The following is an 18,782-nucleotide window of genomic DNA, read 5'->3' on the forward strand; positions in this document are numbered from 1 at the left end:
AATATTTAATTTTTTAAAAAAAATTATACCCAAAGCTTAAAGTGAAAAAGCAGAACTAAGTAGAAGGGACTGTATCAAAAGTCCCTTCTATATGAAAAGCTACTGCACCACAGAGGAACGTGCAGCAAATCATCCAGGAAATTATAGCTTAGGAAGAGACATTCATGAACTGTTTGAGGGATCAATAGAAAAATTTAATACAAATCTGTCGGAGCTCAGTATCGTCAGAGTGATAAGACATTTTCCCAAAGAAGATAAAAGGATGCTCAAAAGATAATGAAAGTATGCTCAACCTCCGGAATCCTCAGGGAGACGCTTACTCACAGCACTGTGAGGTGCACCTTCATACCCACCGGATGGCTGCTACCAGGAGGACAGGTGGTAAGCAGGTGAGTGTGCGGAGAGAGGGAACCACCCGTGACAGCAGCCCTTGTGGAAACAGCATAGGGGTTTCCTAAGAAAATTAGAGTGACCTTATTGTCTGCTGATCTCTCTTCTGGACATAGACTCCAAATAGTAAAGTCAGCATGGCAAAGACCTGTCTGCAGTTTAATGTTCATTATCCACAGTAGTCAAGAAGTAGAAACAACTTTAGCGTTCATGAATAGATAAAAGAAAACATGGTATAAAGTTGCAGAATGCTATTCAGTCTTTTAAAAAAAGACCCTTGGTATAATGTTTAAGTTAAATTCAGCATACGCATATCCCAAACATTTCTTTAAAATTTTAAAATTTGTTTTCACTTTATGTATATGCCTGCAAATATATATGTGCACCATGTATGTGCCTGGTGCCTCCACAAGTATCATGTTAGAGGGTTCAGTTACCCCTGAACTGGAAAGTTCTAAGTAGTTGTAAGTGGCCATGTTGGTCCTGAGAACCAAGCCTGGGTCCTCTGTAAGTGTGGCAAATGCTCTTATGCACTGAGTCGTCTTTCCAGCCCCTCTCATTTCTTTATTGTGACAGGTTTCAACATCTTTTGAGTGTCTGAAATGTGTAGCCTCTTATTATTACCTGTACCCACCTTACCGCATGATAGTCCTAGAGTAGAGGGTCTTGCTAATCTACCTTGACCACCCTTTCTGTCTGCTCCATCTTCTCTCCCAAGCCCCTCTCTACTGCTACTCTGTTATCAATGTCCAGTAAATCAACTTTTTTAGTTTCCACGTAAGAGCATGTATCATATAGTATTATAGGAATATACTATGAAAATAGGTAAAATTAACCTATGTCATTTAAGTCAGTATTTTATTTGGTGACACAAAAGAGTTCTGTGTGCCTGCTGAGTGTGTTGTTTCTTTGTATAGGTGTCACATATGTGAATGCACTGTCCACGTAAGCCTCCACTGTATAGTTAAGATATAGAGCTAGATGTGCCCGAATGTATGTTTTAATAAAAATAGGACAGAGTAAAACAAAACAAATGAGAAAGATCCTGGCGTATTCTGCACTAAGTAAGATGGCACGCCGGAGTCCGGAGTTGAATCTTCAGTAACACAAGAACAGCAGCTAGAAGCTGAGGAGTGCTTACTGTGCAACAAGAAACCCCAAGTCCATCCCAAGCATCCATATGAAAGCCAGGGACAATGACAAGTGCTGTATGCAACTCCAGCATTGGGGGGGGGCAGAGATAGGCAGCTCCTGGGGTCTCACTTGTCCCCCAAAATGATGTGTTTCAGGTTTAGTGAGAAATAGAATCTGAAAACAGTAAGGGAGAGTGTCACAGAGGAAGAAGCCTTTCTCTGACCTCTGCGTGCATGTGTATGTACCTGCAACACACACTACTCTCCACTATAGATAAACAAACATATGATATAAACAAGTATAAAATAAAAAAAAATAAAAATTCCCACAACAAAGGAAGCCCTACTAAATTGGGAAATTTTGGGAAACAAGAGTCTCACTGAAGGTAAAGAGAGCACTAAAAAAAGTAAAAGTGTGGTTTCTCCTAAACTGTTATCATTATTATTAGAACTACATTTAAAATAACTGTGAGACAGGGTCTCTCCATGTAGCCCTGACTGTAGTATGTCAGGCTTGGGCCTGCCCTGCTTCTGGAATGCAAGAGTTCAGAGCTGTTACTGCTGCTTTGAGGAAGGTTTTTACTCTGTCGCCCAGGCTGCTCTTGAACTTGATTTATCCTGCTTCTGCCTCCTGAGTGTGAGGTGCTGGCACTGTAGGTGTGTGCTACCCAACAGAGCTGCATTTGCCTCAGACTCACTTTTAATGTGAGTCTACTTTCCAGTCTGCACCAAGAGTCTGCATGAGAAGGGAAACAATGTGTCTCAGCCAGCAGTTAATAGTTGACTAAGTATTGCCACTTTTAAAATTGAATAGTTAGGACTTAGGTATATAATTTGTTTGAACTTACTATCTTTAGCTAAATGTCAAATTTTTATATCTTATGGTAATTGTCTGTTAAAAAAATACAGCACCAAATTACAGTTTCCTTGACTCATATGGTTATGCAGTCAGACTTTTGTATGAAGAGGCATTTAGTTGCTTTTCTGAAACTCTATTTTTCTACGCTTAAATAGATTGTAACCTCCAATAGGTAGCTGAGAGCATTTCAATTTTAATGTGGCTTTGTGGGAGAAGTGACCTTCTAAATCCCATATGCTTTCAAGGACTTGCTTCCAATAGAATTATAACTATACAGTCCTAGTAAAGAGCTCAGGGGGAATGTGGGGGCCCTGCTTTATAAATGCAGATCTAGATGCTAAGACAAGAATGCACGCACAGTTGTGGCCTTGGCATTCTCACTGTGAGTTTCAGTAGAACTGCTAATTATTTAGATTCTCTGTTCTCTGTCTTTATCCACACATGACTTTGTCCTTGTGTGTAAAAAAATCAAACATGCTGTAATTTGAAGATCTTTCATTTTTAACGTAAAAGAATATGTTATACACTTTTGGAGCATACTTTTATAGAAAAGAATTACCTGGGAGAACAGTTGCTCTGTAATTAAGAAACATTATTAACTTTTCTGAGAGTCAGTTAATAGCTGAAACGGCTTGCAGTGAAGCAAACAAGTACTTCTAGATCAATGCCATTTCAGGTGGGAACTGTCCCAGCAGCTGAATGAAGCCCTAATCCAGTTCATTCAGTTTCTTTGGGACCATTCACCTGGTTCTATTGCCACACAGTAGCCAGATACTACTCAATAGAGAGAATTGAGTTTGAGCATTGATACTTGAGCCAAAATATATCTCCCTGACATAACTTGCTTTTGTCAGTTGTTAAGTCCCAACTAAGGAGGAAACTAATACAGACCTCTCCCTGGTTATCAGCCCTGCTGGCCTGCCTGCCTCTTTTGTAAGATTGTAACAGTTCTGTCCTCTGTATAGTAGGTCCCGACTTCTGTTCTCCTGGGCCTTCCCTGACTTCTCCTCAGGCAGTCCTCCCCTGACTCTCTAGAGCTCTGTGCCATTGTATTTCATTCACCATTTGTTCTGTTTGTCCTATTTTTGCATGTTTAACTAGTTGTTTGTGTAGTGGGTTCAAAAGTATTCTTATAAAAAGGTATTTTCATGTTCTAGTCCCTATTCTTTTAAAAGTTTTTTTTTAAAGATTTATTTATTTATAAGTACACTGTAGCTGTCTTCAGACACACCAGGAGAGGGAACCAGATCTCATTACAGATGGTTGTGAGCCACCATGTGGTTGCTGGGATTTGAACTCAGGACCTCTGGAAGAGCAGTCAGTGCTCCTAACCGCTGAGCCATCTCTCCAGCCCTCTAGTCCCTATTCTTTTTGACATTCTCTGCAAATGTTGTGAGGATGAGGTCATGTAGGATTAGGGCAGTGGGCTAGGCTAGTGAGTCTTATGGCAACTTGACACAAGCTAGAGTTATCTGAAAAGAGAGAATCTCAATTGAGAAAATGCCTCCATAAGAGCTGGCTGTTGGCATTTTCATTTTTAGTGATTGATATGGGGAGGGACCCATCCCATTGTGGGATGGTGATCCTAGGTTCTATAAGCAAGCCCATAATGAGCAAACCAGTAAATGGCACCCCTTCATGGCCTCTGTATCAGCTTCTCCTTCCAGGTTCATGCCATATTTGAGTTCCTGTCCTGACTTCCTTTGATGATGAACAGTGCCATAGAATTGTAAGTCAACTAGACCAATTACTTTCCAAGTTGCTTTGGTCATGGTGTTTCATCACAGCAATAGAAACCCTAGATAGGTGGACTCTGGTCCAATGACTGGTGTCCTCAAGAAAGAGTGAGGTTTGGCCCCAGACAACAGTGGTGAAGGGCACAGGCAAGTGACTGGACTGTTAGAACCCAACGGATGGGCTATCATGGATGCTGGTAGTACTGACTACTATGAAGTTGGAAGAAGGAGTCCCACTCGAGCCTTCCAGGCGCACGGCCCTCCAACCCGTCAAGAGCAGACTTCCAGCCTCTAGAACATAGAGTTCTGTTGTTTCAAGACACTTTGGTGGTGTGGTTTTAAGGTGAACCTAGGAAACTAATACAGTGTATTTACCCGATATCGACTCTTCTATATTGACTTAATGCTAGCTCACTAAGAGTCTGGCTGTATTCTCATGCTGTCTCATTTCAGCTTTTGACAGAGAAATGAATTCGTTATTGAAGCAGTAGTTTATGTTGAGTTAAGCTGACCCTTAAGAGGCATGCGGTTTATATGAGTACAGTTTGTCTGTGACTTCTACGTCATTTTGTTCAAACAACCACAACAAAGCACACAGTGCTCATTTTAAAGACAAGGAGTACAAGACAGAGCAGGCCCATCTTCTCTGATAATTCAGAGGTTTAACTGGGATCTACGGGTGTCTGCTTCTCTTTTCTTTCTTCCTTTCTTCCTTTCTTCCTTCCTTCCTTTCTTTCTTTCTTTCTTTCTTTCTTTCTTTCTTTCTTTCTTTTTTTTTATTAACTTGAGTATTTCTTATTTACATTTAGAATGTTATTCCCTTTCCCAGTTTCCAGGCCAACATCCCCCTAGCCCCTCCCCCTCCCCTTCTATATGGATGTTCCCCTCCCCATCCTCCCCCCATTATCGCCCTCCCCCCAATAATTACGTTCACTCGGGGTTCAGTCTTGGCAGGACCAAGGGCTTCCCCTTCCACTGGTGCTCTTTTTTTTTTTTAATTTTTTTTTTATTTTTTTCTTTGTCGGTGCTGGGGACCGAATCCAGGGCCTTGCGCTTCCTAGGCAAGCGCTCTATACCACTGAGCTAAATCCCCAACCCTCCACTGGTGCTCTTACTAGGCCATTCTTTGCTACCTATGAGGTTGGAGCCCAGGGTCAGTCCATGTATAGTCTTTAGGTAGTGGCTTAGTCCCTGGAAGCTCTGGTTGCTTGGCATTGTTGTACATATGGGGTCTCGAGCCCCTTCAAGCTCTTCCAGTCCTTTCTCTGATTCCTTCAGCGGGGGTCCTATTCTCAGTTCAGTGGTTTGCTGCTGGCATTCGCCTCTGTGTTTGCTGTATTCTGGCTGTGTCTCTCGGGAGCGATCTACATCCGGCTCCTGTCGGTCTGCACTTCTTTGCTTCATCCATCTTGTCTAATTGGGTGGCTGTATATGTATGGGCCACATGTGGGGCAGGCTCTGAATGGGTGTTCCTTCTGTCTCTGTTTTAATCTTTGCTTCTCTATTCCCTGCCAAGGGTATTCTTGTTCCCCTTCTAAAGAAGGAGTGAAGCATTCACATTTTGATCATCCGTCTTGAGTTTCATTTGTTCTAGGCATCTAGGGTAATTCAAGCATTTGGGCTAATAGCCACTTATCGATGAGTGCATACCATGTGAGTCTTTCTGTGATTGGGTTAGCTCACTCAGGATGATATTTTCCAGATTGCTTCTCTTTTCTAGAAGATACATGCATTATGGGATTGCTGCCAGCTTAAGATCACCTCAAGTAGGTGATGAAATGTGGACTGAAGCAGGTGTCATTGGATTCAGATAACTGACATGAGGTACAGGAACTCTGACTGTTGGCACCAGAGTCCTCATCCAAGCCATTCAATCAATGTTAAAACAACATCAGAGAGCTTGTTACCTCTCTTTACAGCAGCACAATTTTTAAAATCTTTTCATTAATTCTCTGTGAGTTGTCCTAGTCTTGTTCATCTCCCTGCCTCCTTGTATCTGCCTTCTGTCCTTGCAACCTACCCCCAAAATAACACGGACAAACAAAATATAGAAAACATCTCCTAGTGGGAGCTTTAGTGTGTCACAGTATGTCCCACAGAATACCCCTCTGTCCACACATCATCACTAGCAAATGCTTGTTGCAGTGAGTCACTGGTCTGGTTCGAGGTCTCTGGCTTCGGTGGCACATTGGCTCCTCACCTGACTCCTCCTGGTTATCCTGCTGTTGCCCTTTCACAGTCATTTTTATCCAGCTAAAGTTCTCTCTCTCGTGCTTCTTTGCAGGTCTTTCCTAGTGACCATGGATTTATAAGCTTGTCACTTTCAGAGTGTAATATAAACGGAATCGTACGGTACCTGCATTCGTGTCTTTCACATGTATAATGCACTAGAGATTTGTCTGTGTTACACCTATCAGTGCTGCTCCATTGTATTGTTTGCTCAGCGAAGAGTGTGTCATCCCATTTGTTACTGTGGAAGTGCTCTGCAGGTAGAGTAATTCATAGGCTTATCTTCCCAATTAGGACTCAAGAATCAAACACATAATAGTAAAATATCCTAAGTGCCATGGTAGTGTATGCACAATATATTATGGGAGCCCAGAGGAAGAACTTAACTCAGGAATTTAACTTAGATTTGGAGGTTCATAGAATGTTCTCCAGAGGAACTGATGTCTGAGATATGAAGGTTATTGATTGGGCTTCACTGGGAAAGGTGAATACAGCATATGATTTAAAATTCAAGAACTCGATCTTGGCATCTGCTCTTGGTCAGAGGTTGTCCTGCACCTAAGGCAAGAAGATGGTGGCTGCAAAGAAGATGAAAAAGCTTCTGGAGTTGATCAACTCTAGGCTCCAACTTGTTATGAAAAGTGGAAAGTAGTACTGGAGTACAAACAGACTCTGAAGATGGTCAGACAAAGCAAAGCGATGCTGGTTATCCTCACCAACAACTGACCAGCTTTGAGGAAATCTGAAATAGAATACTATGCCATGTTGGCTAACACTGGTGTCCGTCACTACATTGGCAATAATATTGAATTGGGCACAGCGTGTGGAAAACACTCCAGAGCATGCACACTGGCTATCATCGACCCAGGTGACTCTGATATTATTAGAAGTATGCCAGAACAGACTGGTGAGAAGTAAACAAGAAAGTTTTCCTTTAATAAAACTTTGCCAGAGCTCCTTTAAAAAAAAATATCAAGAACTCTGCAAGCTGATGGTTGTACTATTGATAATCTGAAATTGGTCTAGGTAGGTGTTTACACTGTGGGTATTAAACACTTCAAATGGGAACAGCTCCTTACACAACACTGAGTAGCTGAGCATTTCAGCCAGAAGAAACAGATGAATGCAAGACAGCATGGGACATTTTTGTCTTGTCCTGTCCTTCCCCTCCCTCCCTTCCTCCCTCCCTCGCTCCTTCCTCTGTCTGTCTGTCTGTCTGTCTGTCTGTCTGTCTGTCTGTCTGTCTGCCTGTCCTGGCCCAGTTTCAGTTGACTGGCCGTTCTTTTTAGTTCAGGTCATATTTTCCAGCCTCTTTGCAGGTTGGGTAGTTTCAGGGGACAGGCAATCTTTGAATGTGTGTCAGAAGGGTGAGTTTTCCTTTGTTGGTTGCTTTATGATTTTGTTTTCTTATTAGTATGTAATTTTGTTCTGGAGCACAAACAAGCTTCTTTAAAATAGTTTAAGCATTTGGGGTTTTTTTTTTTTTCATATTGATTGAGCAGAACCAGATCAGTATTTAGGATAGAATTACCAGTATAGCAAGGTCTTTTTGCATATAGAATGCCTCATGAATTGTGTCTTTCACAAAATGACTGTGGAAAGGCATTCTTCGTGGTGTTGACTGAGAGTTTGACACCATTTTCCACAGCCCCTTTGTGTGTGTGTGTTTTTCTCTGCCCGTGAATGGTGTCTGATTCTTGGCTGTGTTTAGTGATCTTCAGAGTACTTGAGGGAAGCATTCCTGGAATCCAGGACCTTTGGTTCATAGGTTCCTCATGGCAGGCATTCTTTTCAGTAGTAATGTGTTACAGGCGTCACTAGAGATGACCTGTCGGCCAGCTGAAAGTCTTTTTTTCTAGCTGGCCGGGATTATACTCAAGTATTTGGTGACCCAGGTGTGATCATGAGTGTCCAGGGCACAGGGTTTTTGAAGCTAAAAACCAGTATTGGCATCTTGCTTGGCAGCTGCAGCAGGGAGCTTTACGGAACCAGGCCATTTAATGGAAGCTAAGAGAACTTCACTGGTCCTTCTTGACCTTGGGTTCCTAGAGGGGAGTTAGTAATTTTCCACGGGGTTCTCCATCAAGGAGATCAAAGTCTAGTTAAACCTGAAATGGCCTCAGCAAGATACAAGATGGCAGCACCTCTGCACTGTCTTGCTGTGTCACATAGGCTCTTGTTTCTGTGCTTCCCCTCAGTTCCTACTTCTGTCATTCTATGGAGTCTGCTGAACTTTGCGTGAACATGGTTTCTTATGCCTATGTCACAGCAAGAAATGCTTTTACAATATCCTGAATGTCTTATTTCAGTCAGCTTTCTGTTTGCATGCAAATGTAAATGTTTTATTTCTTCAGGTGAAGTGATGAGATGAGAGCTATATTCAAGCTTTACAAGTACACAGTTTGGGCTGAGCCCAGAGCATTTCTATCTATCTATTCCTATCCCTAGGCGTAGGACTAGGCCTGGAAGCTTCTAGTCTCTGTACAGTTTAATTTTCTGCAGGCCCAGACCTTTAAGCCTTCAGATTTTAGCCTCCATCTGCTAATCTAGGGCTAGAATGTTTCAGCCCCAGAGACTTACTGCTGAATAAACTCACCTTTTCTTGCTCTTTCTGAACTCTGGCTGGCTGGTTCAACTCAGTTGTTCTGGTTCAAACTCCTCTCGAAGCTGACTGATTCAAATTGGCTTCTCTTGGGTTCTGACTGAATTGCTCTGCTTAGAAAGACTGCCTCTGAACTGCATTAACTGAACTGCTCTTGACTGAACTGAGCAAAACTGGATTGAGCTCTCTAAACTGACTCTCTTTCACTGCTCTGTTTTGACTCACTCTCCTTCATGTCCTTGTGAGAGACTGGGTGTGTCCTATCTCTGACTCATTCCGTCAAACCATTTTCTGATCACTTTGTCTACCCCTCAATTGGACATCGTTGTTTGGGATTAAAGGTATGTACTAAAGGCATGTGTGTTCCAGCCAGAGGGATCAAAGGTGTGTGGCATGCCTGCATTTTAGCCAGATCATACCTTTGGATGTGATCCCTTGCCAAAGCTGTTGATAGATTAAAATTCCTCTACATTTGTTATTCTTCAGTGGGAAGATACATTTCACCCTGTTCTCAGTCTTGGCTGGAAATAGGAGTTATACTATACTTCATCTAAAGTGAACACAGTATTAACTGAAGAGACGTTTAAGAAAGAGGCTGTCTGGATCAGATGTCTGTGTTTAAAAACTCCTTGTCAAGCCATCTGTGGTGGTGTGCACCTTCGATTCTAGCACTTGGAAGGCTGAGGCAGGGGGATTATGAGTGTAAGGTTAGCTTGGGCAATGTAGCAATACCTTGCTTCATTTATTTTTAAAGTAGAGATAAAACTGTTCTGCTTCTCAGGTTGAATTGCTGAGACCCTGAGGTTATGTTGGACATAGATAAACCAGCTAGGATATAGATATAAAAATTCAATTAAGAAATAGATGGGACTGATACCAGGCAACTAGTAATACAGAGTGAAATGTGTTTACATTCAAACAGTATATGTGAGGGAGAAAATGGGAACGAAAGGAAAACAACAATTGAAACAGTAGGGTAAGCCTCTAAGACAGAAAATCTGTTAGGATTGAGATTTGAGTTAAATATCTTTTTATTAATTTGTTTGTCTTATTACTGTAGGGGCAGGATATACACCTTTGTGTACGTCATGGTCAGAGAACAGTTTGTGGGAAGTAGTCCTCTCCTTCCATTGTGTGGATCCTCGGCATTGAACTCAGGTTAAGAAAACATGGTAGTTCCTTTACCAACTGACGCAGCTCACCAGCCCCAGGCCTGATTGAAGTGCATGTCTATGTGGGGAGTTCGAATAGCTCTAGATATGCTACGCCCAGAAGGCAGGATTGAAACACATTGTTTTATGAAACATAAAGTAATAAATATATATATTGAAACAGGGTTTCTCTGTGTAGCTCTGCTTGTCTTGGTACTAGCTCTGTAGACAAGGATGTCTTCAAATTCACAGAAATTGCCTGCCTCTGCCTCCTGAGTGCTGGGATTAAAGGCACATGCCATCACCACCTGTTTAGGTATTACCTTTTAATCTCACAGGTTACACATAACAATTAGCATCTAAGAAAATTCAGCTTAGGAAGTACTTTTGTGGAAACTTGGAATACATTATAAACAACTGAATAAACTTAAAACAGCATTATATTCCTTTAACTTTTTTTATTGGATATTTTATTTATTTACATTTCAAGTGTTATCCCTTCTTCCCTCCCCTGCTTCTATGAGGGTGCTCTCCCACCCACCCACCCACTCCTGCCTCCCTTACACTGGGGCATTGAGCCTTCCCAGGACCAAGGGCCTCTCCTCCCATTGATGTCTGACAAGGCCATCCTCTGCTACACATGCATCTGGAGCCCTGGGTCCTCCATGTGTACTGTTTTGTTGGTAGTTTAGTCCCTGGGAGCTCTTGGGAGTCTGGTTGGTGATATTGTTGTTTTCCCTATGCGTTGCAAACCCCTTCATCTCCTTCAGTCATCTCTCTTAACTCCTCCATTGGGGACCCTTCATTTAACTTTTAAATCAAACCTTTTATTTTTATTTTTAAAACATATTGGGTAAATGAATGTCATGGTGGATTGTTATAGGTATATGTCAGACACTGTTCATATTCATCTGTCCCCTCTCCCTCTCCCCAACTCCTGTAGGGCCTCTGTTGTCCAGATAGTCTCATATAGGCTGTTTTCCTGTCTCATACCAACGTAGTCACACACACGCACACACACACACACACACACACACACACACTCATGCACAAATGCATATATCCATGCATACAAACACCAAATGTTTGGAATCCAGGGTCTGCACAAAAGAAAACAGTGTGAAAAGTCTTCCTCGTTACACTATCCAGTTGCTCCCTCCTTTTAGTTTGCTTTCTTCCTTTTTCTTTCTCTACCCCTTTTCCCTTCCCTTCTTCTCCCCCTCCCCCTCCCTCTCTGTAATAGGAAGGCTTTTATATCTCTGTATAATTACAGAACACACTTTATAAGGGGCTGAGGGAAGCAGCTGGTGAATTGCCTGCTGTGTAAACAGGAGGCCCTGGTTTCGGGCCCCCCAGCACCCGCAGGCAAAGTGGCACCATAGACAGTCCCTGCAGTCCCGGTGCCAGAAAGGCAGGCCATGGTTCCCTGAGCTTGTAGGTCCTAGGTTGAATGAGACTTTGCCTCAGAATCCAAGGTAAAGAGGTAAAGAGGAAGATATTCAACTTCCACCTCTGGTCTCCACACAAATGCTCATAAAATATGCATACATGTCTTTACAGCCATATATACACATGAACATGTATACACATAAACACATGTGCACATGGGAAAAGTAATGTTAATACATACTAAGAAGATATCATTTCCCATTAAAAATTATGCACATAAGTAGAAAAGATACAGATTTTATGAAATAGCCAAATTTATTTAAATATTTTTTTTTGTCAAAAAGTGTGTGGTGGCAGCACCCCTGAAACTTTAGCAGAGGCAGAAAGGTTGTCACAAGTGCAGCCTGATGTATGTAGTGAGCTTCAGACCAGCAGAGCTGCATATTGAGACCTGCCTCATCATCACCATCACCATCACCATCACCATCACCATCACCATCACCATCACCACCACCACCACCACCACCACCACCACCACCACCATCATCACCAGCAGCGGCAGCAGCAGCAGTAAGTCTCAGTAAGCACTTAGAATATAAATTCTGTGTTACTTGGTGCCTCTCTCTGCATTCCCAGCTTCTTGTCCTATGCGATAGATGTAGTACACATTTATGTAAAAGTATGTAACTACATTGTAGGCTGGAAAATACAGCACCATACAAAAGATACATCCAGTATGTATTTTATTCTTTATTCCAGTTTAGGGGAATATGTGTCAAAAATACAGTGCTCAGACCTTAGCTTGATGCTGGTCTGTGAATCTTGAAGACCGTTTATAGGAAAGACTGACAGCCCTGTAGCTTCCTTCTGTCCTGTGGATCTGCAGCTTTCTTTGCTTTGCCTGCTGGAAGTCTTGACACTCTCGTGTGCTGTTTGCTCATTAACCCTTCACTGGGCCTCAGTGTCACCAATGGTCCCCTCACCTTACTCGAGGGGTCACAGCTGCTCTCAGCCTCCATTCTCGGAACTGCTTGAGGGCTGTGGAAGAGCCCTTGGCACCAGGGTGCTTTCTTTCCCATTCTTTTCCTGAGGAGCCTTGAGAAGGAACATGCATGTGGGTGCGGAACCGGGACCCTGTGCTTCCAGTTAATGTTGGTTTGTGGCACATTTGGTTTGAGTCTGAGCTGCTCATCAGGTGCAGCTTAGAGCAAGGGGGGCACACTGCAGGTGCGCCCACAGTTCCCACAGCTCCATGTCTGTTCATGGTGCATTGCTCCACACAGTGGTGACCCCAGCTCTCGTTCAGGAAATGTGAGATACAAAAAGAACAAACAGGAACTTTAAAAAAGAATTTAAATGGGATCATTATGCACTGCAAACAGCACTTCAAAAAGCAGACAGGCCTGAGGGACATTCTGCCTTCTAATGTAAGCAAGGCTCCTGCTTGTATAAATCTCTTCCTATATATTAAAATTTTCCTAGGAGGAATTTCTAAAGCTTGTTTATTATGAACAAATAGGATATTTTTAAAGCCATGCCTTTCCGTATCTTAGATTCATTGTAACTCCCTTTAACAACTGGTCCATTGCTTGCTATCTTACAGGTTGGGAGTACTGACTTCAGTAGTCATCACTAAATATTCATGCCTCAGGATATCTCTAGTTTCTCCTCGTTATTTTTGAGAGCCATTTAAGAGCAACTGCAACTGAAGACCTCCGCCATCTTTCACCCTCTCCCACTTGTTCTCATCTGAAGTCCTCAACCTCAGAAAGTTCTGATTGCAAACATAATTCTGTATTTTACATTTCTGTTACATATTCAGCAAACCTCATGAAAATGCAGTTTTTTCTTCCTATTTCTCCATTGCCTACCCCTTTATGGCACATAGAGTCATTTCTTTGGTTTAGTCTTAGAACTGTACATTCATTCACTGGCTCATTTATTCTTCCTCACATAGATTTATGGAGTAAGCACAGTTTCTAACTGTCTGCAGTAGTGCAAGGTACTGCAGTAGTCCCCGAAATATATGGTAGACTGCAGTGTGTACAACGTGCAGAGATCTTGACTCCATGGGAAACAGGAGATGGGTCGCTCACAAAGGCAGAGTTGCGAATAATACTGTAACTCTGGCAAAGCCTGCCTAGAAACTCTAAATGAAACTTTGTAATAAGATATGAAACCTAGATATTGTTAGTGATGCATGAATGTCACCAGAGTAGGGCCACTCTGGCACACCATTTGGGGACTTACCTTGACACTCTATAGCAAATTGGTAGCTGTGGAAACTACAGTGTGCTCTGATTTTTGACAGGAAGCCTAATCAAAAATCTCTTAAAATTCAAATGACCTTGGATAACATTTGCTCATTAAAATCACAGCCTAGTAAAATAGTGTTTTCCAAAAGCAAACAGCACACTGAGATGAGAAAGTTAGTACTGACTTTCCCTGCTTGTAGGAGCTCACTCACACTCATTGAGTTGACTAGAGGGAAGAGGTAGAGAAACACGTAATTAACTTAGATGAATATGTGAGATAGATGTAGCCAAGGAAGTGTGAGCCTTTTAATTAGTCTACTAATAATTTCCAAAACAGAATTCTCATGCCAAGAGGGAGGGTAATAAAACATAAACACCCAGTGGGTATGGACAGAAATGATAATTGGAAAGAATAGTTTTATTATACTGACTGGGATTAAAGGTAACACAGAGGCCAAGTATATACACATACCTTTGATCCCAGCATTGAGAAAGCTGAGGCAGGAGGATTGTGAGTTCAAGGCCACCTCATACTAAATAGACCTTGACCAAGTAATTGAAAATACACAAATCCACCATTTTTGAATAATATGGCTTTAAAGTTTAAAAATTTTACCTTTTATACCATTTAAAGTCTTTTCCTGCTGTAGTGAAATGATATCCATTTTATGGTTTTGTTATTTGAATAGATTTTGATATTCTAATATAGAATTCTGGGAAATGGGGCCAGTGATACAGTTCTTGTTGGCTATTCATGCCATTCAAGAGAATTCATGGACTCCCTTTGTAAACTTTGTATATTTTGTAAACTTTATAACCCTCAAGGCAGAAAAATGGCCAGGCCCGTCCCCCAGATCTCCCCAACTGTCATAACTGCTTTCCAGTCTCTGTGACAGTCACAAAGGTCATCTCCAGCCCCTCAATAGGATTATGCTAATTTTAGGTGAAAAATCTGAACAAAAGCCACCAATCCCCGAAAGTCCCTTGAGCGCCCCCAACCTCAGAACTTGAAATCTCAACTGTTACCATGGGAATCTCTGCCCCAGAAAGCATTGCTACTCCTCCCTCTCTCCCTCCCTCCCTCCCTCCCTCCCGCAAGAAGCCCTATTATAAAGGCTGTGTTTGCTCAGTTCCTGCAGTGTGCCCCCTCCCAGGAGCAGAGGCAGACACTCCTGGATTCATTCCTCCTCTCCCTGGACCCGCCCAATAAATCTCTTTTATGGGATTTGCTGCCTGGTGTGACTGTCATCAGAAGCTGTGAAGAAAAGGGGAGCAGGGAGGAAGTGGAGCAGGGCTGAGGCTCCTGAGCTCCTCAGCTCAGCTGGGGATCCCCTCCCCTGGGAGCTGCAATGCCTCTGCTGAGGAGACTTCCTCTCAGAGCTGTGTGGTTCCCAAGTTCCCATGTCTCAGGATGTCACTTCATTGGGACACTGTCCCACCTCAGAGCTGTGTGGTTCCCGGCCTTCTGAGTCCCAGGACACCATCCCATCTGAGCAGGAAAGCCAACAGTTCTGCCCTGGGTCCCATACCCAGCACTAAAAAGAAAGAATCAAACCACAACAACAGAAGTGTTCAAATATAAAATGACTTTTCTGAGACATATTTTCAAGTAATGGCTCCTAAGTACCTGTGAAAAGTCCTGAAAAGTATCTCAACTCCCAAGGTGTTGTGCAGACAGACCTTACATTGCAGATCATAGGAATAGCAATGACAGCGCACATGAATATTAGTTGTGAACTACAAAATAGTAATCTGGGGTTGTTTTTCATATCAACATTAATATGATGCCTTCACAGCCCTAATGCTCTCACCGTCTGTAACTTTGTCCATTGGCCATCCTGTCATGCTTTATGTTCTAGGAACACCAATGCTTGTATGGCTCCGGTAGCTGCATCCCGCTTCTGACTTAGGCTCTGCTTCTTATTACGTTTTCCTAGTGTTTTTTCCCTCTGTCATCTTTCAAATAAGGCTTCACCTTATTCTAGGAAGCCTCCCCTACCTCTGCACGCCTTGGGTTACCTTCTCCTCCACAGCAACATGGTCCTTCTTGCTGTCTTTCTGTAGTTGATTATGTGTTCATGACCTCACTTCAGGCCGGCATTAAACTATTCAGGTTTCTTCTGTGGAGCAGCACCCTTTCATGTCTAACTGTGTAGTTTTGTTGAATGAATGGATTAGATTCCTTTCCTATAACTGTGTTTTCCTGTGTAAGCATTGGCATTTTTTATGTTTGAGCAGTGTGCATCAATTGTTAGGTCTGAAACTTCTGCTTATTGACATGATGGCTTTTATCAGCTGAGGTAACCAATCAAGTTAGCATCGGTGGTATTAGGGTCAAAGTTAGTTCTGCGGGTGTTAGGTTATGGAGGAAATACAAATAAACTTTAGGGGGACAAAATTTATATATAATATATTATATGTTTTTGTCAGCATACAGAATAGTGAGTTTATAACATTTAAATTTTATTAATATTATCATGTATTATATATGATGTGATCATGATATATGATACCATGGCACATGTGTGGAGGTCAGAGGACAGCTTTGTACCTCATTTTCTACTTTCACCTCTAAGGAGATTGTGAGTATTAAACTCAGGGTGTCAGGCTTCTACACACAAGCGTTTTATCACCGAGCCACCTCACTGGCCTCATGATGACAGTTTTATGCATGTCAGCCATTATACCTTGCTTTTGTTTGACCCCATTGTCCTCCCCTACTTCTTTCTGCCCGAAGTTCTTTGGATTCTCTTATTCCGTCTTCTCAGATTATTTACTCTTCTCTTGGAGTGCTGTGCCGGGCTTCGATGTTGGCTTTCTTGTAAAAATGATTGGTCTAAAGAAATTTCCATGTTGTCAGCAGTGATACAGAGCACAGAAGTATTTCACCAATAGTTTGCAGGAACGTAACTGCATTCTAAGTTCCAGAATGGCAGCAGCAGCATCCTTCTCTCAGTCTAGAGTTCCACAAGACTCTCCGGCTCCCTGTGGTCCCCCCACGTATTCCATGCAGATGAGAGCTGGTCTCTAGGGGTGCTGGAAAAATAGGCACATCCTGTATGTAACGTCAATGTGGACATTTGATGCTCAGGGGCTGTGGACGCCCCACAGCTGGTGAGAAAGCTAACTGTAGCTCACGGTTGGGCAGGAAAGAGTGACTTTCTTGCTTAAATACCTTGACCTAACTTTTAATGGCTTGTATTGTCTCCTTCACTGTAACAACATTAGGTGCTATTCTGTTTTAGTTTCAACACTGAAAGACATCCATATTTAAATTGTAAATCTGAAAATGTTAAAAATTGAGACTGTTAAGAATTTTTATGCCTTATAGGCTGAACTCTTTCTTGGATTGATGTGTGTGAGTTTGTGGACTTAAGATTTACTCTGGTTTTCCAAATACTGCAATGTTTCACAGATAGGAACTTTCAGAGAGAAGAACTAGGGCCTTCCATCTCCATGGTAACCATTGTGGAGATCATTTGGCCTTCTGTTCCCTGTGGGACCTTTGTCAGCCTATAGTGTTCACTTGTGATTTATTAGACTCTAGATCTGGGTTGAGGGTAAGGGATGGCTATAACAAGGGGCAGGGATGGAGCTTCAGGGAAATGCTTGTCCAGAGCTAGTAAAACATGGGATGGGGGTCAAGTCAGTAGCTGGGGATGTGCTGTTGGAAGTGGTATTTAATAACTCTATTAGTGTTTAGTATGACCTGGCCAGCCCGCTAGTACTTGAGACTGAGTCCTTTGATTTTTAAAAATCAGGTTACCACAATTACTGGGTGACTATCCCTATTCTGTTTTTCTATATGCACCCCAACCCCCCAAGCTACTTGCTGTTTGAGTCTTGATCAGGCTCCCTTTGTTCCATCAGCCTATCCTTTTTTCTTTTTTTTAAGTGTTTCACATGTTTTATTTCGTTGTACATTTTTGTAGAGCTGGGTTCGTCTTTCTAGTTTTGTAGAAAAATAGATGTTCCAGCCACCATTTACTTAACTGTCTAATATATAAGGGCAATCAGTATGTTCCTTGGAAAGACGAAAAAGTCTTGTAACTAACTCGCTTTTTAAAATTCTTTTTTTTAATGCTTAACTTTATTATTCCCATTTTATATGAGTACACTGTCACTGTCTTCAGACACACCAGAAGAGGGCATCGGATCTCATTACAGATGGCTGTGAGCCACCATGTGGTTGCTGGGATTTGAACTCAGGACCTCTGGAAGAGCAGTCAGTGCTCTTAACCACTGAGCCATCTCTCCAGCCCTTTAAAATTCTTTAAAACAAAAATCAATCTCTCTCTCTCTCTCTCTCTCTCTCTCTCTCTCTCTCTCTCTTTCTCTCTCTCGTGTGTGTGTGTGTGTGTGTGTGTGTGTGTGTGTGTGTGTGTGTGTGTGTGCGCGCGCGCGCGCGCGCGCCCATCAGTCTATCCTAAGGATGCACTTCTCCTCCTGGCCGTAAGCTCAGGGTGGCCTCCCTCTCAATCTTCCTTCTTCCCTACCCCCTCTCCAACCCTCAGCCTCTTAAGTGAAGTCTCACCTCCCTCTGTTCTCCTTAGTGATTGGCTGTAGCCACATTTATTTAACCATGCAGAGATGATTGGTAAGCAAAGTTTATACAACATCATTTGCTATCCCTGAAAATGTACTCCTGGGACTGTAAATAGAGCTTGGGGTTCAAAATTTAGCATTTGTATACACAGCACCTGACTAATCCCCAGCAGGTATGGTAATTCCAAGTCCAAACAAATGAACAAACAAACAAACAAACAAAAAATCATAGTATCTAGAAGGATGCCATTTGTGGGAATTGCAGGAGCATATGATAGGAATGGAGTGTGAGGCTTGAACAGATTTCCACATTCACCATCTGAGTTCATGTACACCCAGCTTTAGACCTCCTTCTGTGATCTTTATAGCTTGACCCGAATGTCCAGGCTTTCTGATTGTGTTAAGTGCCTTTTTTGTTATGTTAATGGGACTGAAAGGAAAACTTAAAATCAAAGCAATGTTATCCATGACAATGTGGCAGATTTTTGAAAGT

The 18,782-nt window shown here is 42.3% G+C and overlaps 1 protein-coding gene and 1 pseudogene across 4 annotated transcripts in view; both read left to right on the forward strand.

The window, feature by feature from the left end:
* Positions 1-18,782, forward strand: part of Aven (apoptosis and caspase activation inhibitor) — a 132,615-nt gene that overhangs the window by 102,535 nt on the left and 11,298 nt on the right. For 2 of the 4 annotated variants that reach the window (XM_039104935.2, XM_063283708.1), the window contains exon 1: positions 14,831-16,858. The exons of the other annotated variants lie outside the window; for them this stretch is intronic. In XM_039104935.2, coding sequence (XP_038960863.1) covers positions 16,828-16,858 — 31 coding nt within the window. In that variant the 5' untranslated portion in view covers positions 14,831-16,827. Of the gene's footprint in view, positions 1-14,830; positions 16,859-18,782 lie in introns of those variants that run through there. 4 annotated transcript variants of the gene reach the window in all.
* On the forward strand, positions 5,075-18,244 carry LOC134486136 (large ribosomal subunit protein eL30-like; annotated as a pseudogene).

This window comes from Rattus norvegicus, chromosome 3, assembly GCF_036323735.1.
Source record: "Rattus norvegicus strain BN/NHsdMcwi chromosome 3, GRCr8, whole genome shotgun sequence".
Lineage (NCBI taxonomy): Eukaryota > Metazoa > Chordata > Mammalia > Rodentia > Muridae > Rattus > Rattus norvegicus.